Source organism: Castor canadensis, chromosome 4, assembly GCF_047511655.1.
Source record: "Castor canadensis chromosome 4, mCasCan1.hap1v2, whole genome shotgun sequence".
Taxonomy (NCBI): domain Eukaryota; kingdom Metazoa; phylum Chordata; class Mammalia; order Rodentia; family Castoridae; genus Castor; species Castor canadensis.
In genome coordinates, this window is record NC_133389.1 from 149,964,234 (window position 1) to 149,975,063 (window position 10,830).

General features: G+C 36.4%; 1 protein-coding gene across 1 annotated transcript; it reads left to right on the top strand.

Annotated features, from left to right (window-relative positions):
* The first annotated feature begins 40 nt into the window (after positions 1–40).
* On the top strand, positions 41–10,814 carry C4H2orf69 (chromosome 4 C2orf69 homolog). The gene is made up of 2 exons (XM_020185501.2): positions 41–540; positions 7,890–10,814. The coding sequence occupies exons 1-2, from the start codon at positions 208–210 to the stop codon at positions 8,709–8,711; spliced, it is 1,155 nt and encodes a 384-aa protein (XP_020041090.2). The 5' UTR covers positions 41–207; the 3' UTR covers positions 8,712–10,814.
* Positions 10,815–10,830: the final 16 nt, after the last annotated feature.

Sequence of the window (10,830 nt, forward strand, 5' to 3'; positions counted from 1 at the left end):
CCGCAGCCCCTTCCGGAACCCGAGCGCGGGTGCGCGCACACTCCCCTCTTCCTTACGCAAGGTGCGCGAGGACGTCGGTCCATGGCGATGTCGTCGCCGCGTGCGGACTCCCGCCTGGGCCACTCGGACTAGCCGTTGGGCGGCCTAGCGAAACCCCGCCCTCAGGAACCCCCTCCCACGTCGGAACCGCTCTAGCAGCGGACACCCATGTGGGGGTTCGGGCTCCTGCGGTCCCCGCAGCTGCTGCTCCTGCTGCCGCAGCTCGGACTCGGAAACATCTCTTCCCGCCTGCAGGCCGGAGCCATGAGCCAGGGAGGCATCGGCGGCGCGCGCTGCTCCCCCTCGGCGGAGGGACGCCGCCCGCGGTGCCTGCAGTTGTCCACTGTGCCCGGAGCCGACCCGCAGCGCAGCAACGAGTTGCTCCTGCTGGCGACGGCAGGGGAGGGACCACAGCGGCGGAACCTCCCTGGGAACCCGGCAAAGGAGGAGCCGCAACCGCCGCCCCAGCATCATGTCCTCTATTTCCCCGGGGATGTGCAGGTAACCCGGGGCCGGCCTGGGCACCTGTCCCCTCCCGTAGCTTCTCTAGGTCCCCTCGTGGCTGCTGCCCGGTTCCTTGCCTATGCTGAACACACCCACATAGGCACCCGCGGGGTGCGCTTCCGTTACTCCATGAAATTCCAAATCGTCCCTTGCACACCCCTGGATCCCTTCTCCATAGAACCCAGGGGAAGGTGTCCTTGGGGGTGATGGTTTCAAAGAGCTCGCTGTCAATCTAAAGGGTAGCATTTGAGTGATACAGGGAATGAGACACAATGTGTGTTCATCTTCAACTTGGTTTCTCTGAGGACTCCATATGTGTGTGTTGGGCAGGGGACAAGGAAGATAGCTTTAAAATTAACTCAGCACAGCACATAGTGTTCAGAAAACGGTGACAGTAATTTTTTTAAAATTACAAAAAAGGTACATTATCAACAATCCTAAAAATGGTCGGCGGTGGTGGAAGAAAAGGGATAGTGGTTGCCAACCATGTTAGTATTTTGATGCTCACTTAAATTCTGAACTTTTGTTTTTGTGTTCTAGGTTAGTTATTTTATAACTGCGGGCATATATAGCTTAAGGAAAATATCCATGGTTATATTTGTCCTAGATGTTAATCAAAACTGCACTGTAATACATTAGTCATTAGCCATCCGAGACTATCTGAATTAAAATTACGTAAAAAAATGAAAAACAGACAAGTCAAAGAAAACTAATTCATCAACAAGGCTCCAACCTTCTTAGGTTTTTGTTTTGTTTTTTTTTTTTTTCAACACTAGGGTTTGAATACAGGCCTCACATTTGGTGCTCTACCAGTTGAGCCATGCCCCAGCCCTCAGTGTATCTAAAGTGATCAGAATAATGGTTTAAAAAATGAAGGTCTCTTCATGCCATGACTCTACTCAAAAATCTGCAAATGGCTTTCCATTGAAAGCTTCTCATTCTCTACCTTTTCTCACAGTTTTCTCTGACTTTGTCTCTTGTTTTTCATTTTATGTTATTAGTTTTATAGCTACAGGCATATCTTTTATGATTTATTTTATAGTTGCAGGAAAATATCCATGGTTATGTTGTCCTGGAAGCTGAGTTTTAATCCAAAACTGGCTAAAAATGGCTAATGTGTCAGCAATTAGACATATGAGACTAGCTAAATTAATTAAAATTAAGTAAAGTTAAAAACCCAGTTTCTCTGTCATAGTAGTTGCATTGCAAGTGCCCAGTCACTATGATGGCTAAGCTTTACTGTTTTACTCTGCTTCAGCCTCACTGGCTTTCTTGGTGTTGTTCCAACATGTCAGGCACACTTCACCTCAAAAGCTTATCACATACTGCCCAGAACAGGCTTCCTGTGGATAGCTGAATTATCTCACCTCTTTCTGTCTGCATTAGAGGAAAAAAGAGACATTGAGGCTTTTCTGACCATCCTATTTAATAATCATACATACTCTTTTTTTTCCATGTTTTTGTTAGTGCACATTAATTGTGCAGTGTGGAGGGTTTCATTGTGGTATTACTATACATGCATATAATATGTTTTCCTCATATTCACTCCCAACTCTTTTTAATCATTTCATCTATGTTAGTAACTTTTCATTTTGGGATTTGTCTTCTACCACTAAAATGTAAGCTTATGTCTGTTCACTGATACAGCTGTGATGCTTAGAGAATGGCACGCTCTAAGTGTTCAGTAGATTTGTTGCATAAACGAATTCATGGAAATTACTTTGAATAATGCATGAAGTGCTTTATATATGTTGGCTATTATGTACAATGATTTTAGGCTCAGATTTTATACTCTACATCTTTGCACTTAATTTTTTTAACCTAACTTTCATCCTAATGAAGATTTCCCTATGTGACACAACCTATCTTTTTGGTGTGTTGATCCTTTTAGAATACTTTAGTTTCATCTTATATATAGACTAAGCATTCTTTTTGTAGTTTTATTCTTGGTTCAAGTAAACATTGACTAGAATAGGGCCAAACAGAACTTGGGTAAGATACCATTAGAAGCTTTGCCTCATATTGATACTGACTTATTTGGTATTAATTGTAACTGCTTGTTCATACAATTTTAAATCATCCTAATTACCATTACTTTCTTGATGTTTCTTAGTCATTTTCCACTGTTATGGCCTTTTCTTATTCTGTACTTTTTCTTTATAATTCGAATTTAAAGCAGAGGCCCTCATATTTCCTAAGATACTTGTTTATGTTCTTATCTCAGTAATGATTTTTGGAGGCAGATGGGAATTTTTTAAGTAGATGCTTTTCAATTTTGAGTTATCTTACTTTTCAAAACCTTCGGATATAAAATTATACTATCTCTTTAAAATATAAGAGTGTAATTTGATGAATTTTGACAAGAGTTAGTTATGAAACCCCTACTATCACAATCATGTTTTAGAGCATCTCCATCACCCTAAAAAAGTACCCCTATGCTCTTTTGTTGTCTATTCTCTTTTCCTAGTCCCAGGCAACCACTGATCTGCTTTCTTTCACTATAGTTTTGCCTTTTCTATCATTTCATGAATCTGGAGTCATATAGTATATAGTCTTTTGCCTCTGACTTCTTTCACTTAGCATAATGCTTTTAAAATTCATCCTTAACACAGTGCCTATACATTACCAGTTTCTTTTTCTTACCAAGTAGTATCATATATACATACATATATATATATATACACACACACATACATATATACACAGACACACACACACAATTTGTTGATCCATTTAGTGTCCATACCATATGAATCATTTCCAATTTTAACTTTCAAAGAATTTCTTTCCTAAAAGATAGGATATACAGATGACCATGCCCTAAGTGGTATGTCCTGGTCATGTCCTCTGGGGTTTCCTTTCTCTATTAGTCAGTCCTTTTAGGAAGGATACTTATTCTGGTCATTCTAGCCTGCCTACTTGGAATGTGTACTTTATGTTCAGCAAAGATGTCCTTTTGGTCCATTCTTTTTGTAGGCACTGGGGTTTGAACTCAGGGTCTCATGCTTGCTGGTTCTTACCGCTTGAACTATTCCACCAGCCCTTTTTTGTGTTGAGTTTTTTCGAGATAGGTTCTCATGAAGTATTTCCCCAGGCTGGCTTTAAACCATGCTCCTCCTGATCTCTGCCTCCTGAGTAGCTAGGATTACAGGCATGAGCCTGTTAGTTGAGGCTGGCCTTGAACTTTTAACTTGCCCTTTTTTCTTTTTGAGAAAAGGATCTTGCTGTATGGCCCAGACTGGCTTTGAACTCAGGACCATCCTGCCAAAGTCTTTCAAGTGCTAGAATTATAGGAATGCACTACCACAACCTGCTTTTGAAATGATTTATTTAAGCTCTTCTATATCTAAGCTTCTGTGATTTTTATAATTGTGGGTATCATAAATCTAAATGTATAGAAGGTAATAGCAAAATCCATAAAAAGTCAAATGATCTGGAAATGTTTTTGACATACATGGCAAAATATTAATAAACATGGCAAACTTAAATGAAATACAACTATTATGAAAGAGTTGAGCATCACAGTGGGAAAATTATCAAAGGACATGAACAGAATTAACAGAAAAAAATGAAAATTGCCAATAAATAGAAAATGGTCAACCTGATAAGAAATGAAAACATGCAAATTACATCAAAAGTATGACATCATTTTCTCATAATAAAGATTTTTAAAAATTAATGCAGATATTCATTAACATTAAGGATGGGTAAAAATGTAGGAAATTACACATTCTTGTGTACTTCCACTGGAAGTATAAATTTTTAATTGCACTGATGTCTGTGGTACAGATCTATATTGATAAGGTGTCACATCTGTAATACATTTTTAGTGAAAATTATGTCTAAGCTTATGGTTACATATTTGGAGAGAAGTAAAGAATGTTTCCCTGTATACATAAGTATGTATGTGTATTTTTACTATAGAAAACAGGACTGCTAGACACTAATATTTCAATGATCATTTCTAGTTGATGACTTTATGGATGATTTTTCTGTCTTCCTTATGTCTTTGATACCCTTGATATCTGTGGGCATGTGTTTCGAGGCAGGCTACCATTGAGGTAGCACTGCAGGTGCTCATGACACTTTATAGTTCAGTCCTGTACTGTGGATGGTTGATTTAATTTTCTCAGAACACGCCCCACTTCTTTAAAGACACACTGCCTCTCAACAAATCTAAAATTTTCACTTGATTGCTTTAATTAAGCATTATGCTCTTTTTTGGTTTGAGAGGATTACCATACTTCTACTTTTGAGGGGGGGGACAGTACTGGGTTTGAACTTAGGGCCTCCTGCTTGCTAGGCCAGTGCTCTGTCACTTGAGCCAGGCGTCCAGCCTTTTTTTTTTTCTTGTTTTTTGCTTTCAGTTATTTTTTAGGCAGGATCTTACTTTTGTGTGTGTGACCAACTGTGTACCTTGATCTTCCCAATCTCTGCCTCTCAAGTAGCTGAGATTACAGGTGGGAGCCACAGTGTTTGGCACCATTTACTTTTTGGGAGGCATATTTTCACAAAATTAAGGACAAGGAAACACTTTTTAGGTCACACAATTTAAACATGAATAATGATAACACAGGATTGAGAGCTTTTCTGCATCAACTAAGTTACATAATGCAACTTAGAATATTAAATTTTCTTGTTTTTGAAATGTCTTGACGTTTTTAAAAATTATTTTTACTGTGCTTGGTCAAAACACTAGCAGATTGTAATAAATCTGCAAATAAGAAATAAGGTGGGCTTACTGTACGTAGACTGAATTTTTATAGTATTTTATTAAATTTTTTTAAATAAGAAAAGGTATGTATATTGCGTAAAATTCAGATTGCTTAAGTTTGTACATGGAAAGGTGTTTTTCTCTCCATTCCCTCGTTTCTCATTTCTCCCAAAAGTACCGCTGTTGTATATGTATACATACATATGTATATGTACATGTATGCATATATATATTAATATATCTATATACATATGTATACATGTATGTATGTATGTATACATTCATCCAGAGACATTCTATGCTTATGCAGGTTTGTAAAAAACACAAATGGTAGCATGGCAGCACTGTTTTTCTTATTTCTCTTTCTTCCACACTGTATTCAATACATCAGCCAATCTTGACTCTACTTCCAAAATATGTTCAGAATTTGACCACTTCTCAGCACCTCCACTTCTACTACCACTGTGGTTTAAGTCACTTTCTTATGGAGATTTTTTGGTACCTTTTTAACTGGTCTCCCTGCTTCAGCTGTTGCCCCTCCCTTCCCACATAGAAGCCAGAATAATTCTTTCAAAACTTAGATTGAATCATCCTCTGCTTCAAACCTTCTAGAACAAAAGCCAAAGTCCTGGCGTTATCTTACAAAGCTTATGAGCACCCCCTCAATAATCTCTCTGCCTTCACTTTTGCTCCTGTTCATTCTACAAACACTGACCTCATTGCTATATCTTGGTTATACACAGCTACATCCACCTGGGAACTTTTTGTAGCTGTAGGTGCTTCTGCCCAAAATATCCACATGGCTCACTCCCTTAATTCCTTCGGGTCCTTCTTATCTGTCACCTTATTTGAAAAATCCTGTCCTGACCATTTTTCATTAAATACTAATTTTCCACCTTCTCCAAAGCCTTACACTCCTTTTCCCCCAGTTTATTTCCATTGCACTTATCATTTGCACTTACCTGTCTATTTACCACTTGAAATATGGTCTACTCTTGCCTGTAGACTATTCTAGTCAATTAAACTTTTAATCACATTTAATTTCAGCTCATTTAAATTTTTATGCCCAATTCAGTTCCATAATTGGGTATGTAAATATACTTTTTTAGTTATTATGAAATCTAAATTCAGATGTGTTCTGATGAAAATTTATCCAAATTGAGATATGCTATGTGTGTGAAACATCCACTGGATTGCAAAGACTTAAATAAGAAAAAATCATCTCCCAGTCATTTTTTTGTATTAGCAATATGTTGAAATAATTTTAGATGTATTGGGCACAGTAAAATATTAAAATTAATTATACGTGTTAACTTTTAAGTTTTTAATGCAGCTACTAGAACTTTTATGTGTGGCTTACCTTTCTACTGGACAGTGCTGCTCTACATTTAAAGAGTTTAATGTTTTTGGTTTTTTCCTGTACTCAGGTTTGAACTCTGGTCCTGTACCTTGAGCCACTCCCTCAGCCCTTTTTGAGATGGATTTTTTTTCCAGATAGGGTCGCATGAACTGTTTGCCCAGGCTGGCTTCAAACCATGATCCTCCTATCCTCCTGATCTCTGCCTCCTGAGTAATTAGGATTATAGGCATGAGCCACTGGCACCCGGCAGTTTAGTTTAATTCTGACTAGAATGTGAGATCCATGTGGGCAAGGATTTAGTTCTGTTCCTCACCCAAGTAGTGGATATCCAATCAACTTTATGGAATAAAGGGATATATTTGAATGAACTGCTTCTTTAAAAAACCAACTATGAATACAAATGGAAAGGAGAATGAAATTTATATGTTGTAGAACCTAAACAAGTTATTGTTAATATGTATTGAATACCTTGTAAATAAATAAGATCTACACACAATAGGCAAAGGATGGAACAAGCAAGAGTAGAAATCTGAACAGCTAATATATGAATAAAATTTCAACTTCATTCTAATTTTCAATAAACTAAAGTTTGAATGAGTTATCCTGTGCCTGTGAAATCTGAGGAAAAGGAAACTCATACATACTTCTTTGGAAGGCAGTTTTATAGTCTGTTTTCACCAACAGTAAATTATAATTATTTTTGACCTAGTTTTCTATATCTAGAAATTTAAGAATGTAATCACAGATGGGTACAAAGATTTTTCTGTGATGTTCCTGCAGCTTTGTTTCTAACACCAAAACCAAAATCAAACATAGCAGCCAGAAACAAAACACAACAGTCAGGTTGCTAGAAGGGTGGAGGTGCAGGATGAGCAGCTCATTAAAAGTGAAATATTTTTAAAAATTTGTCTTGGTCAGAAAGTTTGTGTGGTGAACCAAATTTTATTTGATTGATGCATGAGGAAACTTGATTATAAGAATACTAAAATAAATTAAGCCTATCATCTTTCTAAATTGTTTTAAAAATTCTTACTATTCAGTATAGATATATCTTATTACCCTGTCACTTAATGGATTTGAAGTACAGTAAAGAGGTATTTTGTTCAAAAATCTTATAACCAGAAAGTAGTAGCAGATTTTGTTTTCATTTCTAGTATATTGACCATAGGTCATTGTAATTTCCTTTCTCCATAATAAAAATAGGAAACTTTTGTAGAAATACTTTTATGTAAATATGTATTAAATGATTATTTCATCTTTCTTACCTTTCAGAATTACCATGAAATTATGACTCGTCATCCTGAGAATTATCAGTGGGAAAACTGGAGTCTAGAAAATGTTGCCACCATTCTAGCCCACCGGTTCCCCAATAGTTATATTTGGGTGATAAAGTGTTCCCGAATGCATTTGCACAAATTCAGCTGCTATGACAATTTTGTGAAAAGCAACATGTTTGGTGCCCCAGAACACAATCCTGATTTTGGAGCTTTTAAGCACCTCTATATGTTATTAGTTAATGCTTTTAACATAAGTCAGAATGGTTTGCTATCAAGAAAAGGGAATGTTTGGAATAAGGACTCCAGTGCATCTAACTGTAGATCTAATTCTTCTACTAGTAATGGTTGCCCAGGAGAAAAAGAGAGGACCTGTGAAAACTTTGATGAATCTGCCATGAGTTTTTATCCACCATCACTGAACGGTGCATCTTTTACTTTGATTGGATTCAGTAAAGGTTGTGTTGTTTTGAATCAGTTGCTTTTTGAATGGAAAGAAGCCAAGAAAGACAAGAACATAGATGCTTTCATCAAAAGCATCAGAACGATGTATTGGCTGGATGGTGGTCATTCTGGAGGAAGTAATACTTGGGTTACATATCCAGAAGTCTTGAAAGAATTTGCACAAACAGGCATTATTGTTCACACCCATGTAACACCTTACCAAGTACGTGATCCAATGAGATCTTGGATTGGAAAGGAGCACAAGAAATTTGTTCAGATACTTGGGGATTTTGGTATGCAGGTGACTAGCCAAATTCATTTTGCACAGGAAGTTCCTTCCATAGAGAACCACTTCAGGGTTCATGAAGTATTTTGAGACTATAAAAATATTAAGGTACTTGTTCAGTAGAAGAGCATAAGCACTTTGAATGTTGTAAATTCAGATAATGAGATGTAAGATGTAATTTACAGATGCATTGTCACTGTGGGGGTTGGGGGAAGCACACATTCCTAAAACATGAGTGTAATGTGCTTTTGAGTGTGAGTTTTTACTTTGGATTGAGTTAGAATTAGTTAACTTGAAATCTAAAAGGGTGGTCTGTGATAATCCTGTGAGGAGATATGGCCCTTAAAATGAAAGAAATTTAACAATAAAGTCCTTTTAAAAGGCAACTAAAATTGTTGGAAATAATTGATTTTCTGAGTAATGTTTTAAACTAATTTTGTTGACATAACAGCAGTTAGCTATTTTGGCATGCAAAACTTGAGGGGAAATACTTCATTTCCTTATAGACAAAAACAAAGGCACCCTGTTTTCCATCATTTTGGAGTAATTGTATCCTGCCTCTTTTGTTTCCTAAACTCATGAATTTTTTTCTTAATATGTCACCAAGTGATTTTTTTTTCTTGAGTCTTTTATTCCCAAATGTCCAAGAATATGCAATAGTATAAAGTTGATTTTTAAAACATTACACTTAAGCACAGTAGCTTCTTCAAATTGACAGTTTTTAATCGATTATCTTGGGATTTCTTGAATGTTGGCCAAAAGACAGTTGTTTTTGAAAATTGGTTTAATTTTAGTTTAACTGCATATATTGGATAAATGTATACTGAGTAGAGTTCACATTTTCATTCAGTCTTTTAAAACAGACCAACTTAGGTAAAATAAATATATAATGCTCTGTTTGGTAGTGCTCCGTGAGACAGATTCCACAGACCTAAATCATTATTTCTTCAGAAGCTTGATTTCGTCTGCCAAAAGAAAATAGTTCTCTTTGGCCAAAATGCAAAATGACATTGCTATAAGAAAAGTTACAAAGGGAAAGTTTGAAGATACAAATGATTTAATGTTGGCTCAAAAACTGAATTTGCTTCACACTACTACATAATTTGGGTGAAGTTCCTTCTGCCCGTTTTTCTTGACCTAGATAAGTACATTTTGAGAAAACAAGATCTAATGAATTTCAGCCAACATTAAAACATAGCTGTGTGGCTATAAAAAGTGATCAGTCACCTTTCTAGTTTATTAGTAATTCGCTTTGCAGGTTGTAAAATAACTAAGCAGGGATGTTACGTGCGGCTTTAGGACCGAAAAAATAAGATTAATACTTAATGACCCAGAGGACTTAAGTTTATAAAACAATATAGGAAATGTTAATTTCTTGGTTTCTTCCCAGAATTATATTTTAATGACTCATGAACATTCCAAATATTCAGAGACTAATGAGAAAGGATTCTTGCAGACCAGATGCTAAAAAATTAACAATTCTATAAACTACAGAAGGGTATCTGTAAATTTTTAAAAGTCAAAGTAGTTTTATATTGCTCCATTTTCTTTAAATATCTGCTCTTTCTTTTGAAGCCAAAAATTCTCATTGCAGAAACAAGTCACCTTGATTCTAACATTTTACATATTACTTTGCCTTTAAACACTGATTGGATGGCTTTTCTAATTAACTTAGTAAGCCTTAGTTAAGTTTGCATGGATCTAATGTACAATACCTGAATTACTGCATGGTCAAAGGAGGAAGAAAAGGCTTCTGTTTCACAGGATTAATTAAAATGTTAAGACAGAACTTTCAGTGGAAGAATTCACTTTAAAAACCTGAATATTTTTTAAGATGTGAACTCTTCAGCCTTCCACTCATGTGAATGCTTAATTTTTATTGTTATATATCGAACGGGTATTCAAAACTCACCAGGCACCTAAAAGTGCCATCACGTCAAAGTGAGATAATGTTGAAAAGTAAAAACATGTTTTGGAATGAAAAATGTGTTCAAGTTAATCCATATACAATTTTTTTTTGTTTAATACTTCAGATTGGTCTTTTTTCTGTTTGTTAAAACTGTTAATGTTAGTGTGACCTCTTGGACTACGTCTTTGTAATGAAAGTCAACTGAGAAAAGTGGTTCTACAAATAATGTGAAAGTTATCACCACAGCATGTGTGTAATTGTATTAAAGTTAACGATCTACAGAAGTTTGTTTGTATGTGC

What these genes read in the sequence shown, in the direction of transcription:
- C4H2orf69 (XM_020185501.2), top strand. Translation starts at nt 208, where the DNA reads ATGTGGGGGTTCGGGCTCCTGCGGTCCCCGCAGCTGCTGCTCCTGCTG. An exon ending in ATTTCCCCGGGGATGTGCAG is followed by an intron (nt 541 to 7,889) that starts GTAACCCGGGGC and finishes CTTACCTTTCAG; the next exon opens with AATTACCATGAAATTATGAC.